The sequence below is a fragment of the Zalophus californianus genome, chromosome 4 (genome assembly GCF_009762305.2).
Source record: "Zalophus californianus isolate mZalCal1 chromosome 4, mZalCal1.pri.v2, whole genome shotgun sequence".
Classification (NCBI taxonomy): domain Eukaryota; kingdom Metazoa; phylum Chordata; class Mammalia; order Carnivora; family Otariidae; genus Zalophus; species Zalophus californianus.
The window spans coordinates 31,544,420-31,567,046 of record NC_045598.1 but is presented as its reverse complement, the minus strand read 5'-3'; the positions used below and the strand labels follow the sequence as shown (position 1 = coordinate 31,567,046).

The 22,627-nt window shown below is 53.1% G+C and overlaps 1 protein-coding gene across 4 annotated transcripts in view; it reads left to right on the top strand.

The window, feature by feature from the left end:
• The window catches only part of RIMS3 (regulating synaptic membrane exocytosis 3), a 40,637-nt gene that overhangs the window by 1,056 nt on the left and 16,954 nt on the right, over positions 1 to 22,627 (top strand). Inside the window, exons 1-3 of one of the 4 annotated variants that reach the window (XM_027617705.2) lie at positions 643 to 907; positions 16,764 to 16,939; positions 20,969 to 21,216. In XM_027617705.2, coding sequence (XP_027473506.1) covers positions 21,000 to 21,216 — 217 coding nt within the window. In that variant the 5' untranslated portion in view covers positions 643 to 907; positions 16,764 to 16,939; positions 20,969 to 20,999. Of the gene's footprint in view, positions 1 to 642; positions 908 to 9,166; positions 9,344 to 14,596; positions 14,718 to 16,763; positions 16,940 to 20,968; positions 21,217 to 22,627 lie in introns of those variants that run through there. The other 3 variants (XM_027617725.2, XM_027617715.2, XM_035727168.1) reach the window with 3 other exon arrangements.

Here is a 22,627-nt window from a genome sequence, read left to right as displayed (position 1 = left end):
CTGATGCAGATTAGATGATAACAAAAGTTTAATTAACAGTTGAATAAAATTGAGTCCTGGCTTCACCTCTGGCCAGCTGTGGGACCTTGCTTCAGCCTCTCCACATTTTAGGGTCTCATAAAGTCTTTTCTTCACAACAAGAACTTGGGCAAGTCTTTTCTCCTCTCTCGGAGTCAATTTTTCCACCTGTATATTGAATATGAGTTTGTAAGTCATTTTCCCTATCTCCCACCATCTGATTTTCTTGGATCTGCTCCAGGATGGAGTAGGGGTACCATGGTGTCAGTGATGTCCTTCGAGGTGCCCCAAAGAGGAGGAAGGATGAAAAAGTACAGATAGACATGGTGGTGGAGGGGGGAGCACACATGAGGCAGAAGTGTCCTAGGGACGTGGAGAGGCTTGAGGCGTCCTCTAGACCCCAACCCTTCGAGGTCCTGTTAGCCTGGGTTGCCTGCAACCAAGCAAACCCAGACTCTCCCCATTCCCCTAGGTCCGCCCACCACCAAAGGCCCTGCCCCCAGTGGCCCCGCCCCTCCAGTGACCCCACCCGCCTGACCGAGGCCCCGCCCCCCATGAGGCCCCGCCTCTCTCTTCGCCTCCCGCCGGCCGGGGCTTGGGCTTTGCACCCGGCGGCGGCTGAGAACCGCGGCTGCTGCGGAGCCGGCAGCGCAGGCGGGCGGAGTGGAGCTGCCCGGCCCGGTGGCGGGCGATGCCCCCGTGAGCCTCTTTCGCCGCCCCTCCCCGCCCCGCGCCCCTACCCCCTCGGAGTCCGCCGCCCGCCTGGGACCGGGCCGCGCCCACCGCCGGGTCCGCGGGGCGGGGTCCAGGGGCAGCACCTGCCCCGCCTTGTGGAGCCGCCTCGCCCAGCGGAGACCCCTCCCTGTCTGGCCCCTGGCCCCACCGCCGGGTAAGTCAGTAGGCCTTGCTCGCCTGGGAGTGGACGTGGGGAGGGGGCTGCGGAGATCTGGGGGACCACCGCGGGGGGGAGAGGGTTCTGGCCGTGAGGCGCCACGTAGGGATGTGAGTGTGCAGGGTGGGGGGGGAGGGCGGGGGCTCAGAGGATGAGCAGAGTGTATGTGATGGCTCAGGGGTGGGGGCTAAGGTATGAGAGGGGAACGTGGGGTGTTTGAGGAAGCCTGAAAAATGGGGTAGGGGACCCCAGAGTCTTGAGTTCTTTGCTGATTCTCAGCACCTGGGGCCCTGGTCTTCAACAGCATTGCCTCGCATGGCATTTTTAGAAAGTGCCTCAAATCTCTCCTGGAAAGGAAGCTGGAAGGCAGCCTGCTTTCTCCCTCCTGCCTGTGCCCTGGTTGAGAAGCAGGCACTCTTTCCTCCCAAGGAAACACCACTGTGGGGCCCAGAGGACCCCCCCCCCCCCGCAAGCCCATGAAGGAAAAGAGGTGGTACTCCAGCCCTAGGGTAGGAAGAGGGGACTTTTGGGAAGCTGGGAAAGGCAATTGGTCAATCCACGGTGGGGAGTCCAGGGTTCAGGGAGGCTTGGCAGGACTGTTGGTGGGCAACCTGGACACCCTTTCATTCAAGGGGAGGGTAGCTTCACTGGCTGGCCTCCAGACTGCCTGGACCCATGCCCACATCACCTTCTCTGGACAACCCAGCCCAGAGGAGTGGGTTTCTTCCCAGTATCCTGGGCCTGGAAACCCAGGGAGGGCCCATAGCTCCTGTGGTCTTGAATGGAGTAAGTAATGCCATGTCCAAGGCCAGAGAACAAGGGGTGCTGGCTGGCACTGCCCCTTTGGGGCTGGGGAGCCTAGGTGAATGTCAGTGTCCACCCCTAGCCCCAAGGGTGTTGTCTGGGTTTGGAGAGGAAGGCTGATGCCCCTTTGGTCCTGTCCTCTGCCTATGATGCCTTTTAAGTCTACGGTCCTTGGGTTTGGGGCCTGAAGTGGAGGGAGAGGGCCTTTCTGGGCTAGGCCTGGTCACCAAGGGGTTAACTAGCTAGCCCCCAGAGTTGCTGCCAGCCACCAATTAGTCTGTAATCAGGCAGCTGCCAGCTGTCCCTGGGAGCATGTGGGTAGCCTAATGGGACATTCTCTGGTTGGGGGTTTGTGTGTGTGGGGGGGTGGAATTAGGGAAGGGGTCCATGAAATCTGTGCTTAAACCAAGCACTGTGCCCTTGTGAACCTGTTTAGGGCCCACAGACCCCCTTCCTGCCCTAGGTGCCCAGGCTGCCTGGCTTAGGGACCTCTAGCCCTGGGGTTCGACACCTACTCAACCCTCTGCAGGGAATGAAGCCCAGAGTCAGGCAAACTTGACTTCAAACCCGGGTTCTGCCACTTTCCGGCTGTGTGCTATTGAGGGAATCACTTCCCCTCTAGGAGCCTCCTTCAGTAAAATAGACCCACCTTCCAGTTCTGCTGGGAGGAGTGATTGAAATGGTGGATCTGAGCTGCTTCGCACAGTGCCTGGCACTGCTGAACTCACTAACAACCCCCGTGCCAAGGACCTGACGGGACAGGCAGGCAGAAGCCAGGTGTTGAGGACGCAGCCAGGACCAGGTTTCCTTCCCTCGGGGCATGTGGTTGTGGGCCAGGCGCTGTCTCGTCTTAACTCTCATGTCTCCCTCCCTCCTTGTTCACAGACATTTCTGGTCTCGGACATTAATTGGATTTTCCTCTGCAGAGCCTGGGGCCAAGCTGCTACTTTCTGGGCTCCCCCTATCCCTAACCAGGTGCTAAGCTCTGTGGGGTCTCTCAGGGGTCTGCGGGATGTCTGCAGCCGCAACAGCAGCTGGCCCTTTAAGGAGGGAAGAAAACAATTATCTGGACTGGGCATTGCATCAGCTGGAGCCTGGAGGGTCCCTGGGGAAGGGGGGGGGGGCAGGCTGGTGGTTGATTTCATTAGTGCCATGTGAGAACTCTCACCCGAGTCAGCCTGCTCCCCAGCTGCAGCCTCCTCCCCCGGGCAACGGCAGCCCCAGCCCCAAAGCTCCCCCTACCCCACCCTAAGAGCTCTACTTTGGAGGACTCTGTGCACCCCCAGCCCATGTCTGGGACCCTGGGCAGAGAGGGGTGGGGAAGTGTCTCTTGCACTGGCTTTTGCTGACTTGAGGTGCAGAGTATACCTCCTGTACCAGCATTTTGCTGACAGTGGGGGTGTCTCCCCTGTTAGTGTTTGGCTGACAGGAAGAGGAGGGGTGTATTTCTCCTACACTGGCATTTTGTTGACCCAGGGGAAGGGTGATTTCTACATGGGCCTCTCACTAACCCCGGAGCTGCCTTCGGCACTAGGGTTTTGCAGACCTGACAAGGAGCTGAGCTGCTTTGGGTGTGTGTGAACTGAAGGTATGGGTGAGAAACAGTTGCTCTCTGGCTGGAAGTGAGCTGGCTGGTAGCAGTCACAGGGCCAGAGAGGACACCAGGTATTTGAGCATCATATAGACCTGGGTTCAGATCCTGCATTCTCCACTTCCAGGCTCTGTTGGCCACTTCTGGCAACTGGTCTCAGACTCCTCTGGGAAATAGGAATAATTTACACTTATACTGCCCCACCCCCATCAGGAAGGTGCTTGGGGATTAGATGCAGTGACTGGATGTACAGCCCCCAGCCCAGGGCTGGCAGGTGGAGGGTGCGTACTATATGACGATTCTCTTCCCTTTGCAAGTTTGGGCTTCTCCCGCCTTGAGCTCAAGATACCTGAACAAGAAAAAGAGGATGAGCGGGGAGTGGAGAGAAGGGGAGAAGGTGTGCAGGACCCTCCTGCCTCTGTTGCAGGGGGATGCCTTCAGACAGCTGATGTACCAAGCTCCGTGAGTCACGCAGCCCTGCCTCCGTGGAGCCTGCATTCTAGCCCAGGATGGTCCAGGGCAGCTAATTACACTTGTGTCAGTGTGTTGAAAGGAAGGATTCAGGGAGCCTAGGGTGACAAGGAGTTGAGGAGGCAAAGAAGCAGGATTAGGGGAGGGAGCATTGTGTGCTCAGGCCTGGCTGTTGGTGGGAAGGGCCTGGTGTGGCGGGGGAGGGCAGCAGTGGAGGAAAGAGGGTAGAGAGTGTGCTGGTGGCAGAGGCCAGACCTTCCTGGTCAGTAGGATACTAAAGGCTTAGGAGTTCTCCTGAGGCCAATGGCAGTCCCTAAAGGGCTTTAAGCCCAGAAGGCAGGGTTTCATTTCCAGAGCAGGGGCTAGAGTCTATGGCCCTCAGACAGAGCCTTCTTAGGAGTGACCTTTTGCCCTTTCACACCCCCTTCCCTGGGTAGCCCTGGTGCCCAGGGAGCTGGTTGTTTATGTGGCCCGTCCCCAGGAGGGAGGGGGCCGGTCCCAGTCCCTCCAGCTCCCTCTCTCTGGGCCTTGTTGACAAAGTTCACCCCTTGGGGCCAGGTTCTCCCTACCTCCCCAAGGAGCCAGAGGGCAAGAGGCAGGGCTTTGGCATCAGTCCTATGTTCACATCCCAGCTCTGCGGTTCACGAGCGGTGACTTCTGGCAAGGCCCACCCCATCTCTAAACCTCAGTGTCGTCAACTGTAAAACGGAGTTGATGTTATTTCTATGGGAAGGATTAAATGAAATTCCAGATGGAAATGACAAAACCCTATCTCGATGTCAGTTGGCATTTTTACTCTGTTGCATGGGACTGACACCTACTCCAGGCCAGGCCCAGGGCTGGTTGCATGAGTCAATGGCTGCACGGAGCCCCGTGTTAGCAGGACCTCACACTCGGGTTAGTGTTCTGCTATCACCATCTTGGAACTCCTAATTTTGAACAAGGATCCCACATTTTCATTTAGCACTGGGCCCTGCATATTATGTAGCCCCACAAATTGGGTCGGGGTAGGAAGAAGCAGGGAGAGACATAGACCTGCAAATAGGTCCCAAGTGGAGGAGGTACAAGGTGGAGGGCATGACTGACTGTCCCAAGGTGGGTGGGATGTTAATAATAGTAATATTTATTGAGTGCTTACTGTGTACTAGGTTCTCTGTTAACTACTTTGCATACTCACCCTCCAACAGCCCCGTGAGGTAGGTACTATTATTTCCGTTGTATAGATAGGTTAAATTTCTTGGCCCAAGTCACACAACTGTCAAGTGGCAGAACTGGGATTCAAACCCAGGTTGTTGGACAGCAGAGTGCATGCCGGGACTGGGAAGTCGTCCCTAGAAGGAGCAGCCCCCCCTTGCCCCCCCCCTTGCCCCGGGCTGTGTCTTGGTAGGAGGAAGAGGTGCTGTGGGGGAGGGAGGTTGGAAGGTATCTGTGCTGAGGCCAGAGGCTTGACCAGGAGAGGTGGAGCCAAAGCCTGATACCTCCTGGGGCTGAGGGAATTAACCTTTGGATTTCATGGTTCTGATTTGCCGAGCTCAGAGTTTCTGGTCCCTCTGCCCCCAGGCCCTGCTGCCACCAGGATTGCCACCGCCCCCTGCCTCCCCGCAACCTCCTCTCCACACTGCCCACTCCTCCTCCACTGCGAGGTCATCTCATTACTCTCTGGACCTGAGGGGTCCCTCCTGGGCTCAGGCCCTGCAGGTCTAACTGCTTCCTGGGCCACATTTAGATGTCTCACAATCTGCCTAGGGTCCAAACCCAGGTCCCCAGGTCCCCAGCTCTGCCTGCTGGCACCTGCTCTGCCTCCAGCATCTCCAGCTCATCTCTGCTGCCACCATCCACCCACTTGCTCAAGCTGGAAAGCTGGAAGTTCTCCTGGACACCTCCCTCTCCCTCACCCCCACATCCCACAGCCATCCTCAGCGAGTCGTGTTAGCTCTCTCTCTCTCTCTCCCCGCCCGCCGCCCCATTCCAGGCCACCGTCGGCTCCCACCTGGACCACAGGGACAGCCTCCTAGAGTCGGCTCCTTCTGTTTCTGTTCTTGCCCCACTTTATTCTGTTATTGCCCCACCGCAGCCAGAGGGATCTTCGAAAGATAAACGTTTGATTGTATCATCTCCCTGTGTAAGACCCTTCCAAGACTTCTTGGAACCAAAGCCAGACTCCGACGCAGTCTCTGAGGCCCTGTGTGCTCTGGTCCTTGCCTACCTTTTTCTGTCATGTGGTACCATTCTTCCTCTCCCTCAGCCACAGGACTTTCACACATGTTCCTCCGTCCCGGAATGCACTCCTCCTCCTGCTGCTTTAACTCCTACTTAGCTTTCAGAGAGATACCAGCTCCAACATCATTTCCCTGGTGAAGCCTAAAAACCAGAAACTAAACACTCCCCCCGCCCCAGGACCTCATACTTCTTCACGACGCTCATCACACTTGAATTACCTCTTCCTTGTTTCTCTTTCTTGCTAGCCTGTGAACTCCGTGGGGTCAGGAATCCTGTTTTGCCTAGCCCCAGCACACAGTAGGTATACAGTGAGCCGGTCAGTGGATGAAAGGAACAGATGAATCATTGCTGCAGCATCCTAACTGGCCTCCCTGCCTTCTCCAGTCCTTTCTTTGTATGGCTCCAGAGCCATCTTTCTAAAGCACAGAACTGACCCTGTCACCCCCCCCGCTACTTAAAATACTTCAATAGCTCCCTATTGCTGACAAGAAAGGCCTCAACTTCTTAGCATGGATTTCAAAGCCCTTTGTGATCCGCACCGGACTGCCTCTCCAGCTTCATCTTCCTTGCTCTCCCCCTCTATCCGCCCCCCCCCAATACTTTGAACTTCTGGCAGTTCCTCTAACACATCAGGCTGTTTCGTGCCTCTGTGCCTCTGCACTTGCTGTTCCCGCGCCTGTAAGGCCTCCCCCACCTCTGCTTTGTCTTCCTGTAGAATGTCCTTCACTCTTCAAAACGGGCTCAGCTACCACCTTTGCTGCGAAGCCTCTGCGGACCCTTCCGGCCCTTCCTGGACAGTGGCAACTCACCCTCCTTTGGCCACATCTGTACAGAGTCTACATCTCTACTTCCATATCTCCCATTAAGCTGAGCTCATCCGGTGCAGACACACTGATATTCAACCCCCCCCACCCCCAGGATTGTTCGTCTTTGTGCCTCTAGCTCCCAGCTTCTCCCCTTTCTTAATTAGGTCTTTGCTTGTATATAGAAACCCACTCAAGCCAGCTATAGTAATAAAGAAGGGTTTATTACTAGGACACAAGGGATTCCTGAGAATGGAGGGATAGAAAATCGTTAGCTTCTGGGAGGCAGGACCTGTAGGCCCGGAGAAATGGAAGCAGCCGTTCTCTGCACCTTTCGGGCCGCCTTTACCTTTCTTTCTCCACAGACTGGGTTTTCTCTGCTTTACCAGGCCCTGGGCAACCTATAGTTGCCGTATGTTGTCCTTCCTTCTGGCCGCATTCAGAGAACCCCGGGGTTTGGCCCATCCAAGTCCAAATTTGTGTGAGAGGATCTGATTGGCTCTGAGTGGGTCAGGTGCCCACTCAGGTCCAATAACCTGCAGCCTGCTGGGAAAGCTCTCAAAGTCAGACAGGGAGACATCACTCTTGACCCCATTGGAGAAAGGTGGTGGTAGGGAGGGTCTTTGTTGTCTGCACGAGTACGTTAAAAGACATCTGCTAGAATCCTTAGAGTGCCAGGGTGTGCTTGGCCCCCAGCCTTCCATCTGGATAGCACCTGGAGAAAACAGCCCAGGCATTGTGACTTAAAGGGGAGTCTTACTGGGGCAGCAATGCCCAGGGCAGGCTCTGAAGAGCCTGTCAGTTGTCATTCAAAGGCCAGAGCAGAAAGATAGGAAGATTAGACCCTGCATTTTCTCACTTCTCTTTGGAGTGGGCAGAGAAGGGAGAGGAGGGCCTGAGCAGACAGGATCGTTCTCTCTACCAAAATCATATTCATTCTCTAAGACGGAACTCATTTCCTCTCTTCAGTGAAGAACCATGCCATGCCTACCTGCCCCCAGCAGCCTTTTTTTTTTTAACCTGAATTCTATTCTTTTTACTTCCCTGGTGATAAACATTTTTCAGTCCTCACTTTGTGCCAGACTCTATGCGTATGCATTATTTCATTGAATCCTCACACCCTATAAGACAGGTACTATTATTATCCCCATTTTACAGACAAGGAAACTGAGGTTCAGAGAGGTGCCATTATTTGGCTAGGGACACACAACAGTGTGACTCCAGAATAAAAGCTCTACTTAACTCACTTGCTTGTTTGCCTTCGGGATTGTGAGGGCCTCATAGGCAGATGCAAGGTTACCATTCTCCCTCTACTCCCCCCTGCCCAGGAAGGGGTCAGCCTAGAACAAGGGCTCCCAGTGATGGGACAGATGGAGGCAGGTAGAGTAGAAAAGGGGGGTGGGAGTTGAGGATCTACCCTGTGTAGCTATGTGACTCTGAACAAATCTCTTACTCTTTCAGAGCCTCTGTTTTCTCATTCAGAAATGGGGATGATAATTCCTGCTGTGCAGCTCATACTAGATGGTGGCTGTAGGGACAATTTGTAAATAGGAAAGAATTGAGCAATTTCTAAGGATTGTTATTATCAGAATGGATCATAGCACCAAGGATCCAGGTAGCCACTGTGCCCAAGCTCCTATAGGAGGCAGGCAAGCCTAGAGCTTCCCACTGTGGGGAGTACCTTCAGCAAGACCTGAGGTGACTTTCAGTGGCTTGTGGACCTGTCATTACATAGCATTGGCTCATGTCGTGAGAAAGTCAGTTACCTTTCAATTCCATCAAGTCCAAGGTTGTCCCAGGGAGAAAGTTCCAGTGTGTCTTTAACAACTTTCCAACACTGCTGCCCTGCCCTTTTTAACAAAGAGGTCTTGACTGGCAACTCCATGTAGCTAAAATTTAATAATATAGTTTGCTTTTACTGTATTTATTTTACCATAATTTTCTATTTATTAAAAGCAATAAAATAGCCTTTGCATTTATAGTAGTAACATAAAGTTTCTATTTACAGTAAATGCATGTAAGTTAAAAGTGTCAATTTCAAGACCATAAATAAGGAACAGAACAAGAGTATGGAGATTTGGCAGAAATTGTCGAGGGGGCACACAGTGTTATGTGGAAAATTCAAAATTGGGAAGTGGTATTGGGGATGTCAGAGACATGGCCTCTTGGCCTAGATAATCTTGAAGGTCCCTTCCACCTGCCTGGAAAATTCAGGGGCCTCTTCCTGCTCTGCCAGCCTGTTTCTCTCTCCTCACGTCATGCCCTGTCTTGGGTTTCTTTCAGAAAATCCTGCCATGATTATTCTGCAGAGAGGAGAATTTGTGCCACTCTACCCTCCCCTGCTGGAGAAGGAAGCTCTTGGAGTTGGGCTGTCTGGATGGGGGTAGCATGTCCCCTCAACTCTGAGGCAGCACTTGGGCACTCCTGGGGGGGCAGCGGGAGCTGCAGACTCCACAGTTCTCCTGGTCCCCACGCACAACACAAACCTCAGGGCCTCCCAGAAGGTGGCAGTCCCAGGGAGCACTGAGGCTGTGGGAGCTGCAGGTGAGGGCAAGGCCATCCCTGGAGCCTCATGCCCCAGAGCTTGGGGCCTGGGGACAGCAAGGCTGGGGAGGCTCTGCGGTCTCAAAGATCCTCTTTCCCCTGCTTCTGCCCTTCCCACCTCTTTGTGCTTCTGTCTCTCTGCCCTGGGGGATTGGGCAGCGACCCCCGGAGGCCTCAGAGTACACACAGAATTTATCCACAGGACTCAACACCGGGGCCAGGCAGAAGGGATGGAAGTCCTGCCTGTCTTTTCCCCAGTCCCATGTCCACAGCAGGAGGGCAGGCCTGAGCTCCAGGAGGGTGGATGGTGGGCCTCGGTAGTGTGACCCATGTGCTTCTGTATCCGTGGTAAATGCCTGAGGGTCTCTTTGAAGGCATACTGTGTGTGTGTGTGTGTGTGTGTGTGTGTGTGTGTGTGTGTGTGTGTGAGAGAGAGAGAGAGAGAGAGAGAGAGAGAGAGAGAGAAAGTTTGTGTGTGTGTGGTGAAGTAGCTCTGGGCGGTATGCCTGAAGGACTCTGTGAAGGCATACTGTGTGTGTGTGCACACACTGTGTGATATGTGTATCTGTAGTAAATGTATGGGAGCTTCGCTGTGAGGGAGTTTTCGTGCAGCAGGTGAGTTTGTGTGTGTGGCAGGGTGTCTGTGTGACGTGCAAGGGGGTCTGCGGTGAAGTCTCCGCGCAGTGTGTGTCTGCGAGGCATATTGTGTGTGTGCTGTGTGTCTAGGTGGCTTGCTGCTGGGTGTGGGGTGTGCCTGTTCTGTGTAGTCGCCGTCTTTGTACAGCGCGCGTCTGGCTGTGCGGTGCGTCTGAGTGGCCGCGGGACGCTGTGTGGCGTGCGCCCGGGTCTTTGTGCCCCGGGAAGGGTCCGGGGGCGGAGCGGTGTGCGGAAATGCAGAGTGCGCCTCAGGGCGGTGTCTGTCTCGGCCGGGCCGCGGGTGTGCTGGGTTCCAGAGGAGGGTCCCCAGGGCGGGTGGCGGGAGCGGGCGGCGCCTTCCGGCTAGGCGCGGGGCTGGTAACCCGAGCCCCTTCCCGCATGAAATATTGATGGAACCTCGCGCGGCCCTGCCGAAACAAGGGCCAGGGGACTGGGAGCAGGCTGGGCCGGTCGCTGTCCATGGTGCTGCTGGGAGGTGGGGGGAGCCAGACCTCCTCATCCACCAACATCCTCCGTGGGGGGGGGGGGGGGGGGGGGGGCGGGGGGGGCTCTGCCTCGGAGTATGAGCTTGACTGTTCCTCCTGCCTGTGACTCAATTCCGCCACCTCATCTAGAAAGGGGGAACGGGGAGCAAACGGACATTTTGGGGGGATAAGTATCCCCCAGGGCTAGGGTAACCATAGGGCTGGGCTTGCCTGGGAAGTCTTAATGCACACCTGTGCTGTGATTGTTGGTAGCGTCTCTGGTCACTCAAAAGAGTCCTAGTTGGGTAATAAATTATGTGCCTCCTGGCCACAAGATTTTGCTCCAAAGACCCGTTCTCCCCACTTCTCTGCTCTGCCCTGGGGGTTTGGTAGGTTCTGGGGTGTGCACATATCATATATGTGTGTTTGCAGGTTAAGGGATCATCCTTCCTGTGCTAGGGCTGATCTGGAATAAGTGCTTGGGAGCCCCAAGCCCCTTCGGATCCTGCTGAAGCCCAGACCTACTCCAGGGAATCCAGTCCTCTTCTCCACCAATTCAAATGCTGCTTTCCATTCAAGCAGTGCTCTTTTTCGAGCCTGGGCTTCCCTTGCCTTCCTACAGCCTTGGCTGGGCAGGCCTTTCCTTGGTTTTGATGTCACAGTATGGTAGGGCCTCCAGGTTGGCCATCTGTATACCGTGGTATCTTCTCTGACCTCTCTGCTGATTCTCCCTTCAGTGGATTCCATTTTTCTCCTACCCCTAGCTGTGGGTATTACCTCTCACCCTTTGCTCACTCTGTATTCCCCTCTGGGCATTCTCTTTCCTTTCTGTATCCCACTTTTCCCTTCAGGGTACACACCCAAATCCTGCCAACACACATTGTTCTCCTGGGCCCCACTGATTCTGCTTACCTGCCCAACGCCTTTATGTGGGAGTTGCAGTATCATGTCAGACTCATCACATCTAAGATGGGACTCATCTTCCCCTTAAGCCAGTGTTTTCCTCTGGGACCTCAAGCTTTGCTGATGGTGCTTCTCAGTCTCCACCCTTCCTGTAAATCGCTTTGGATTCTGTTTTTTCTTCTCCCCAACTGTGTCCCATCACTAACTCTAGGCAACCCCCAAGCCTTCTCATGATTCCTGGCCACCCCTTTCCTTTCCCCATCTGCATTATCTGAAGCAGTGCAGCCTTCTTACCTGCCTTTGGACTCTTCTTCCTTCTGTCAGACTTTCTTCTGAGTCTGCACTCAGTGTCAGATTGATCTCTGTAAAACATTACCTCTAAGTCATGTCAGATTTTACTCCCTATGGGATTAAAGCCAAGCTTCTTAGCCCTGCATTCAGAGCCCTTCATTGGCTGTTCCCAGCCTACCTTTCTAGCCTTCCCTTCCACAATAGTACTTACCTCCTGTTCCAACTGTATCGCTCAAGTCACCATCCTGCCAACATAGCACTTTCTCTCTGGACCTTCCCAGGTAGTTCCCACCTCTTTCCTGCCAGCTCTACCTCTCCAAATCCCACCTATCTTTTGAGGTATTCTGCAATGCACCTCCCAGTGTGCCTTTTCTGGTCTCCCTGTCCCAAAGCATTCACTCTTGCAGAGCAACCAGAATATCTTATGTTTAACTTTGGGTGGTTCATAGACCAGCAGTGTGGGGTATCATCTGAGATCTTGTTAGAAATGCAGAATCTCAGGTTCCACCTGGGACCCATGGGATTGAGATCTGCATTTCAACAAGTTCCCCAAGTGATTTGTGTGAACATTTAAGTTTGAGGGTGCATTCATGAAGGGTAGGATTTTGCTTCTGTTTGGGAATGGCCTTTAGCCAGGGCTGGTCGTGTTCTCAAGTGCAAAGTCTAGCAGCCCCCATCTGGTGACAGGTGCCACATCGGGCCAGATCCCATGAGCTATGGGAAGGGGTGGATGGTTGAGATTGGCTGAGAAGCATCATACTTTGCGTGGACCCCTCCCACCTGGAATCTATTACCCGCAAGGCCCCAGAGCTCAAGCTCTGTAAATCTGACTCCAGAAAGCACTCTAGCAACACAAGGAGGAATCAATTAATCAATGAAGAAGTAGTTATCAAGCAGAGAACAGAACTTCCTCCTCTTCACAAAACACATATTCGTGGAAATGACTGTTATCTTAATGTATGTTTTGAAAAGAAAAATATGTATTTTAGTTTTTCTTTATGATAACATCAATATAGTTTCTCAAGTGGGAACTTAGAAAAACACAATATGTCACATGAAGAAAATAAAAATGACTCACAATTCTACTATCCAACTATAAATACTGTTAATTTAATCTTTGTTTGAGATCATCATTCATTCATTCAACACATTTTTAGAGAGCCCTACTATGGGCCAGACCTGTGCCAGGCCCTGGAGGGTCAGGGTGAAGAAGACATGGTGTCTATTTTTAGGCAGCTCACAGCCAGGGACTGGGGTGTGGGAGACAAGCACTGAACACATTAGGAATTGCAGTATATGAGTTTACTAGGGCAGCTGTAGCAAAGTACCACAAACTGACTTGCCTAAAACAACAGAAACTTATTCTCTTACAGTTCTGGAGGCTAAAGGTCCAAGATCAAGGTGTTGGCAGGATCGGTTCCTTCTGAGAGAGATGCTGTCCATGGCTCTCTCCTAGCTTCTGGTGACAGCTGGTAATCCTTGGCATTCCTCAGTCTATTGCTCATCACTCCAAACTCTGCCTCTGTCATCCCATGGCATTCTCCCTGTGTGTCTGTCTTCACATTCTTATAAGGACACCCTTATTAGGGACCACCCTACTCCAGCATGACCTCAACTTAACTAATCACATCTGCAATGACTCTCTTCCAAACAAGGTCATATTCTGAGGTCCTGGGGTTTCTACCTCAACATATCTTTTTTGGGGGGAGGGTGGGGGACACAATTCACATAACAGGCAGGGACAGTCCAGAGTCTGGGAGAGCATGACAGGGGGACTCACTTTATCTGGGAAGACTCCCCTAGAAAATGTCACTGCAACTGGGACTGAGCAATGAGTAGGGATCAGCCAGGCGAAGGTGGCTCAGCAGGTAAATACAGGGCCTCAGAACATGAGGGTGGGGAGGCTGGAGAAGAGCATTCCAGGCAGATGAGAGACACGGGGCACTTTTGAGGAATGGGAAAAAGGCAAGTGCAGCTGAAATACAGAAGAGGGGCAAGAGCATGAGATGACCTGGGTCACTGGGCTTATGGGCCTTGGGGTGAGGGGGTTTTTACTTTATCCTGAAGGGAATGCGGAGCTATGGGAAGCTGTCATGCAGGAGTGATTCATTCTGCTTTGTGAGCGATCTCCTCACAACACTGAGCTGTCTAAAGGCTGTGTGGTTCCTCTCTATCCCCGGTTCTGAGGGAAGACACATGTCCTCAGGAGCCCCCTGGCTGAGAGAAGACACACATGGCAGCCCGGGCTGAGGAATGAAGGCATGGCCATGCCTCCGGGAGCCCCTAGTCCAAGTTGGGAGGATAAGCCCTGCCCTCTACCACCTTGATCTGAGTAGGACATAGGGTTCAACCAGCTCTGGGTCTCTCTTGCCCTTCAGTGTCCTGAGTCCTTGGAGCTGGGGACGCAGATTTGGGCCTGGCCGCCTCACCCTCTGCCCTGCCATGAGGCCTGTGTCCAAGAATGTGTCCAGGGCAAGCGCATGACCCATGGATGTCCCTGAGGCCAGAGGTGCAGATGCTGAAGGAGGCACCAGGGGCTAGGTTTAGCAGGGGCCATCTTCTTAGTACCTTGCTCCCCTCAAAGAATCTCTGGGCTATTGCCTTTCTATGTAGGAACCAGCCTGGGGCTCAACCCATCCCTTACCACACCCTCAGAGAGCCACCTCTTTACTGTGTGTGATGGGGAGGGCCCCCTGCCCCAGGCTGCTTGTCCTCCCTTGCCTGGGCTGGGTGGGCCAGGCTGGGTGGAGGAGAAGTGGGTCAGCTCTGTAGCCATGGTGACTGCAGCTGCTCCCTGCCAGTCTTCTCGTCTCCTCACCACAAACCTCCCCGAGGAGCTCTTTTGTCCGACCTGCAGGGATGGGGGCCAGGAGTGTGGTACTGGGGGCTGGAGTGGGGACATGCGCGCGCGCGCGTGTGCGCGTGTGCTTGTGTGTGTGTGTGTGTGTGTGTGTGTGTGTGTGTGTGTGTGTGTGTGTGTGTGTGTGTGTATTCAAGCTCACACAAGCGCCCGCCCGGAGCTGGCGTGCATGCCTCAGCCAAGGGAACCCAAGATCCAGGTAAGACACTTCCCACTTCCCTGCCCACTGAGGGGATGGGCTCTTCCCGCCTCTCTGGGCTGGGCAGGGGCCAAGGAGGGGGGTGTGTGTATGAGTGTGCGTGGGTGTGTACACATATGTGAGTCTGCAGATGCCTGTGGCTGTCAGTGCAGCGGCTTCTGTGTGCCTTTGTCTTGGGGGTGCATGTGCATATCTGTGTACGCATGTGATTATGTCTTTAAGTGTATATCATCTGTCTGGGTCTGTAGGGTGTGTGATCACACATTTGAAATCGAGTGCCTTATGTCTCTCCCTGTGTGTGTGCATAGCGTTGTGTGTGGGAGTCTGGCTGGGGGGAGACAAAGGTCACATAATCAGGAGGGGAGCTGGTATGGTGCTCCCAATGCAAGCTGGGTGTGCTCCCTCAGCCCAGCCTACCTCTCCCACCATTTGCCAGCCCTGTCACCCGCCCATCTTTTCCTGAGGGGGGAAAGGAGAGGCTAGAAAAAAGAGACCCTTTCTCCCCTTCTGTGGAGGCAGACACTGGCCTCTGACATGGGCACAGCTTGGGATGGGAGATGTGGTGGGCAGCTCTGGTGCTGGGTTAAGGTTGAGTCAGGGGTCTCAAATGCCAGACCTAGCATCCAGTGAGGGGCCAGGAGCTGAGATGCTGGCAGAGAAGAACACAGCCTCCGTGTCAGCTCCCACCTCACCTGAGAGGTGCAGGGACCCGGATCCCATGCTATCCTGGGCTCGGGGTGGAAGCAGCCCAGGCCCGAGGGAGAGGTGATCCTGTTGGTCTGTGAACCTTCCCATGAAGAGGTTGCATCTGGTGTGCAATCCAGACCAATAGGCACTTACCCCTGTATAGTCATTACAGAGGCACTGTTATGAGTAGTAACAGTGTAGTTGCCCAGCTGAGCAGTTAGCATGTTACCAATCTTTATTTTGGAACATTTCATCTAATAATCCTAAGGCAGGCATTATTTTCCCCACTCAAGAGACGAGGAGCAGTAGGCTCAGGGGGTTTGTTAAGGAATTGCCCTGTGTCCTACGGCTTGTAAGTGACAGATCTAGGTTTTGAACCAAGTCTGTCTGTCTCCAAAGCCTGTGTGTGTGTGCGCGTGTGTGCACGCTTAAAGATTTTATTTTATTTTTTTTTAAAGATTTTATTTATTTGACAGAGAGAGACACAGCGAGAGAGGGAGCACAAGAAGGGGGAGTGGGGGAGGGAGAAGCAGGCTTCCAGCTGAGCAGGGAGCCCGATGCGGGGCTCGATCCCAGGACCCTGGGATCATGACCTGAGCCGAAGGCAGACGCTTAACGACTGAGCCACCCAGGCGCCCCTTAAAGATTTTATTGATTCACTTGAGAGAGAGTGAGAGCCAGAGCGAGAGGGAGAAGCAGACTGCCCGCTGAGCAGAAAGCCGGACACAGGGCTCGATCCCAGGACACTGAGATCATGACCTCAGCCACCCAGGCACCCCTAAAACCTGTGTTTTTAATCACAGTGTTTTCCTGCTCCTCATTATGCCCACCTGACACCCAGTCCACCTGGAGAGTGGGGCTGGGTCCAGCTGGCAAGTAGACTCCTCACGTAGAAGAGGAGATAGAAGTTCAGAGAAGCTGAATGATTTGCTCAGGGTCACATGGCTGGGGGTGGAGCCAGGATCCCCCCCCCACCCCGCCCCCCGCCGCCGGGCATGTCATAGAGTCTGGAGAAGGACACAGACCCCATCAGTGAGGGGAAGGACTGAGGAAGGAAGAACAGGGTCTTGAGCTCCTTAGCAGTTGGACCTCCATGTGTCCTTCATGTGTTAAAAGTCTTAAAGTTGTGTGTGGGGCTTCAGCAACAGTAGTTTGACATTAAAGTGCCAAAAGGCAGATTAGGGGACCCAGGAGTTGGGACGGTTTTACAAAGTAGGAAACAGAATCAGAGAGTTTAAATGAATTTGCTCAACATCACACAGCTATCTCCAAAGTATTTTTACACCATAAGCTACTGGAAGCTCTTAAGGACAAATGTTTTCGCTAGCCCTTCCTCTAAACTTCCCTCTTTCCTTCCAGACTCTTAGCACATCATCTCCTCGTGGGAGCTACCCTGATTGCCTTCACCTCCTTCCTGAAAACTGGTGTCTGGGCAGAAGTTAACTGAAGCCTCGTGTAAATGCCCTAGGGGTGTGCTGTTGAGAGGGGCGCAGCCCCCTGTGATGTGGAACACCACTCTCCGACTCATCAGTTTGGTGAGTCTGGGTTTTCTTCAAAGTGGGGAGGAAGCACCTGCTAGGTGATGTGGGACCTGAGAGTTAGGAGACTTGAATCAGAGCTCTGGTTTTGTCACCCGTGTTCTATGTGACCCTGGGTGTGTCTCTTTCCCATTCTGGGCCTTGAGGTCCCACTCTGCAAGATGAAAGACTCAGGCTGGAGTAGGGACGGCAAATCTATTTTTAATTATGAGCCAGTTCTCACCAATTGGTTGAGAGGGATTCTGAGGTTAAATCTGGCCTTGATGGGAAAGAAATGGATTAGTGATGTCTGTTGTGGGTGGACCTACCGTCACCCTGTGACAGATTCCTTGCTGTCTCCTGTTGAAAGGGTGGGTGGCTGGGTTTATCTTGGGCTTTCTGATCGCCTCATTGACGCTCAAAAAAAGGCTCATGATCTGGTTAGACACATCATCAAAGGGACCAAGGGGCCTGGGTAGCCTGGCAGCGCCCTGAGACCCCTGTTGTCAGAATTCAAGAGATGGTTTGGAGAGCCCTTAGTGTACTAAGACTCCAGGGTGGAGGCCAAATATCCATGGCTGGAAAGAAAATGCTAGCCTCCTTCCTTGAGGAGCTTGGAAGGTCTCTGCTGGCATGGAGCTTTGGCAGCAGTGGGGACAGTAGTCCTTGTTCCTGGACAGGAAATCCAAGCCATAGTAGTAGATGCTGCTGTGGTAGTAGTAGATGGGAGTCGGCTGAGAGAACTCCAGAGTGAGGTCCCTGTGACCTGGCAGGGGAGGGTTCCAGGGAGGGATGGGCTCACACCTTTGGGTGAGCTCTGGGTTGAAGGAGCAGGAGCTGCTGAGCATGTGTGCATCTTTTTTTTTTTTTTAAGATTTTATTTATTTATTTTGAGAGAGAGCATGAGTGGGGGGGCGGGGCAGAGGCAGAAGAAAAGAGAGAATCTCAAGCAGACTCCCTGCTGTGGAGCCCAAGGACAGCCTGAGATCATGACCTAAGGCAAAATCCGGAATAGGACACTTAACCCACTGAGCCACCGAGGAGCCCCTGTGTCTGCATCTTTGTGGGAAAAGGAGAGCTGGGTTCGAGTCCAGGTGTTGCCATTTCTTAGCTGAGTAGGATGGGCAAGGCCTTGACTTTTTGGAGACTCAAGTTTCTCATCTGTGACATGGAGATGACCACACACCTAACAGAAATACTTTAACGAGTAAATTAGGCTTATACTGTAAGCCCTCCCCCACCATCCACCAAAAGACCATGCAGATACCTCAAAAAACACACAAACTGGCACTAGATTTGGAAACTAAAGAGAAGAGATCATCATAGGCCCAAGTCCAGGGGGACTTTCCATTAGCTGCAAGGTTAATGGGGGATGGATGGGGAAATAGAATCTGGGACTCTGCACATATCACGGGGTGAGCAAAAACAGCCCAGACAACCACAAAGGAGGGAGAACACAGCTTTGACTCATCCCCACTGTCAGCCCCAATTTGCCTGGTTGGCAGGAGCCGCGCTGACCAGGAGGCCAAGTGGCTACCATTCGCAGCTATCTGGGGACTGAATCCTCTAGAGTGGCCCCTTCCCTTCTCCCTCATTCTCCTCCACCCACACACACACTTCAACTCTGTCCTTTTCAAGTCAGATACTCTCAGGGTGACAGGCCTGAGGGCAGATGGTCAAGCAGAGTGACCTGAGCCCTGGGATGCGGAGCTGCCCTGGTAAGAGCTCTGTAGCCGGGGACAGAGCTGGGAAGGGCTATAGGCAGAGCCTGCCGGAGCACCACTTTTCCTATACTCTGAGCAGAGGACACCCACTGCTGTATTGGACTTTGAGCCAAGATGTAGAGGCCGACAGCTGGAGATCCCGCCTCTGTACAAAACCAAGCCATAGACGCTTGCTGCCCTGCTCCCTTGCTCCCCCGAAGTGGCTCCCAATGCCCTCTTTCTTCCCTTGTGCTCATCAGATTTAATATTTAATTACATAATCAGTGACTTACTGTCTGTCTCTCCTCCTGGACTGGAGGCTCTGGGAGGGCAGGACCATGTTGGCCTGGCTCACTGCCATATCCTTGGCACTCAGCCTAGGTCTTGGAATTTTAGGGGCTTAAATATTCGTTGAATGCAGCTTTGGAAGGAATTTGGCAATATCTTCCAAGAATCAAAGAAATGTTTATGTCCTCGGTATCAGGTGGGATGCTTTGGGATGTAACGAAGAACACTGATTCAAACTGGCGTAAGCACATTATCTGCATAACTGGATAGGCCAGAAAAAGGCAGGCTCTGGCATGGCTTGAGGTCCTTTCATTGTTCTGTGGCACGGCTTCCTCCTAGGACTGGGCCCTCCCTAGGGGGAAGGGTCTTGAGGGAAGAAGTGGGGGAGGGAGACCCCACCTCTCCGAAAAGCATGGAATCCAAATCTTCCCCTTAAGTCACATGGGGCCAACTGAATCATAGGCCGGCCCTCGGACCAGTACTAGTTACCAAGGTGAGTGCCACTCATTGATTGGCTTGAGCTAATCTGGATCTACCTCCGAAATGGGATGGGTGGTACCTGACCAAACCAGCACTCTGCCAGGAAGCAGGAAGGGAGAGTGGACGTTGGGGAGGCACCCAGCAGTCTCCACACCCAGCCCAGTCACTCTGTTTCTGGGAATCAATCCTAAGGAAAGAAGCGGATCAAAGCAGTGTAGAAACATGTTTTTTGCAGTGTTGTTTAAAAGGCAGGAGAGAGGGCACCTGGGTGGCTCAGTTGGTTAAGCAACGGCCTTCAGCTCGGGTCATGATCCTGGAGCCCCGGGATCGAGTCCCACATCGGGCTCCCTGCTCAGCAGGGAGTCTGCTTCTCCCTCTGACCCTCTTCCCTCTCGTGCTCTCTATCTCTCATTCTCTCTTTCTCAAATAAATAAGTAAAATCTTTAAAAAAAATAAATAAAAGGCAGGAGAGAGAGGAAAAAATTGGACCTGATCTAAGAGGTCACTACATTGAAATAGTTAAGTCCATTATGCTACCACCATACAATGGAATATTATGGTGGTATTAAAACATGTATACCATATATTAAAACATACTAATGACATTGGGAAATGCTCGTGATCTGATGTTAAATGAAAAACACCAGGATCAGGGCGCCTGGGTGGCTCAGATGGTTAAGCGTCTGCCTTCGGCTTGGGTCATAATCCCAGGGTCCTGGGATCGAGCCCCACATCAGGCTCTTGGCTCAGCGAGGAGCCTGCTTCTCCCTCTGCCTCTCTCCCTGCTCATGCTTTCTCTCTCTCTCTCTGTATCTCTGTGTCTCAAATGAATAAATAAAATCTTTAAAAAAAAAAGAAAAAGAAAAACACCAGGATGTAAAATTGTATTTGCAGTATGAGTTCAATTATTTTTTAAAATGCATAGATAGGAAAGACCCTGGGAGGGAAAAGGGTTAAAACACCTCCAGAGGCTGCCACTCTGTGGTATGCTTCAGGGTGACTCGTGCCTGCTCCTTTATACTTCTCTGTGCTGTCCCATTTAGCGGGAGGTCCCCTTCCGTCGTCCCCCGAGGCTGGGGCCACTTTTGCTCTCCCTGTTCTTATTATTGGCTATGAAAGTAATCACACCTACTGAATATTTACTCCATGCCTGACACCGTTCTAGGTGCCTTCACATGCTCTAATTTAATCCTTACAACAATCCTGTGAGGTAAGTGCTTTTATTTCTCATTTTGCTGAGGTGTTCACTGAAGCCCCAAGGTGCTTGGTCACAAGATCACACAGCCAGTGTGTAGAGGCCTTTGGAATTCAAGAGTGGGCCGAACGACTCCACAGCCTCTGCCTTGACTGCCAGACCAGGTCACTTGCCAGGACAGCCATATGCTCATAAGAATGGTACCATTTATTGAGCCAGACGCTGGGTACACTCTTTACCTTTATTTATTCATTTAATCCTCACAGCCTCAGAGAGGCCAAGTGACTGACCCAAGGTTACACAGCTAGGAAGCAGTGGGCTACAGTAGAGTGGCTCCAGGGCCTGATGTGGGACCCCATTGTCTCCTGCTCTCCCCTACAGCGTTGCCTGAGGCCTTGCCGTCCCTCGGACCATGTTTAACGGGGAGCCGGGTCCGGCCTCGGCCACGGCCTCCAGGAATGTGGTTCGGAGCTCCAGCATCAGTGGTGAAATCTGCGGCCCCCAGCAGGCTGGGGGTGGGACCGGGACCACCACGGCCAAGAAGCGGCGCAGCAGCCTTGGGGCCAAGATGGTGGCCATCGTGGGCCTGACCCAGTGGAGCAAGAGCACGCTGCAGCCGCCCCCGTCTGGTGAGAGGGCACAGGACTCGGAGGGCCTGGGTTGCGGCACCCTGCCATGACAGGGCACCCAGGGAAGGTCGTCACACCCACAGATACTTCTAGAGCACGTACCAAATACCACGTGCTGTTCTGGGTCCGGTCCATGTCCTGACTCATGGAATTCCCACAAACTCCATGAGGCAGATACAAAAGCACAGAGAATGGGGAGTAAGATGCCCCAAACTACATAGCTAGTGGGCTGGTGGAGCCTGAATTCAAAGCCCAGCAGCCAGGCTTCTGGGTTCATGCTCCTAAACTTTACACTCCTGCCTCCATGCACAGACTTACACATTCATCATCGATGCTTTATGAACCAGCCGTCGTATTCCTGGCTCTGTGACAAGTGACACAACTTCACAGACGCACTTCCACAGGATTCAGGCTCACCTGTGTTCTCTGAGTTTCCCAAGTGCAAACAGCCACCCGAATGTAGTTACAGTTACGCATATACGTTCCAAGTCACAAGAGAGACACACCTTGCATAGTCACATAAACAGTGTGCCCCGTTGCTCAGGTGAGCCACCCCTACTGCCAGGAAAGCATAGTACAGCCATTCACACTGTTCGTGGTCACAATAAAGCCAGTCGTGCAAATCACAGCCCTCTGCACACTAATGCACAGACCCAGAGCATAGTTACACATGCGCACACAATGGCCCATGGTCACAGAAGCATGCTGCGCTCCTATGTGCACATACCCCGTGAATCCAGATTCACACACACCTTAACAGCTACATCTGGAAAAGTGTATTTTCTCAGACACCTAGTTTTGGAATGCCAGTTATGCTCAGACTGGTGGGTGACCCACTTTGTCTCACACAGTCACACAGGACCCCACATCACAAAAGAGCCAGCCCCCCCCCCCCCCAAGACCTCCTCACTTTGTGGCATCAGCCCAGACACCAGCTGGTTTTGTTTTAAAATCTCTTCCTCCTTATTTTGTTCAGAGTAACAACTTCCCCAGGAAACCTTCAAATAGGGCAGCTGGATGGGGGCGGTGAGGGGGTGGGGGCACCAGAGGATCCAGAGAGAATGCTCATCAAGACTCCCAGTTGGGGCTGAGGGTGGGAGACTTTTCCAGGCCTTAAAATAGATTTTTACAAAGCCCTTCCTTCACGGGAGCACGTGGGTTGGTCTTTTCCAGCTATCAAGCTGCGATGTGGTTTCTGGCTCAGGGAAACGCTGGATGGGGAGGGGGCTGAAGGTTTTCTGTGCCCCAGGATGGGCATGACCTCTGTAAATGTGCAATTTAGGCCCGGTACTAGGGAGTCAGGGAGATAATGGATCCAGGAGTTGGGCTGGTACAGGACCAAGGGGTGAGATTAAGCTTTGGAGATTAAGATTAGGTTGAGGAGGTATTGGACCCCAGGAGTGTGGCTTCA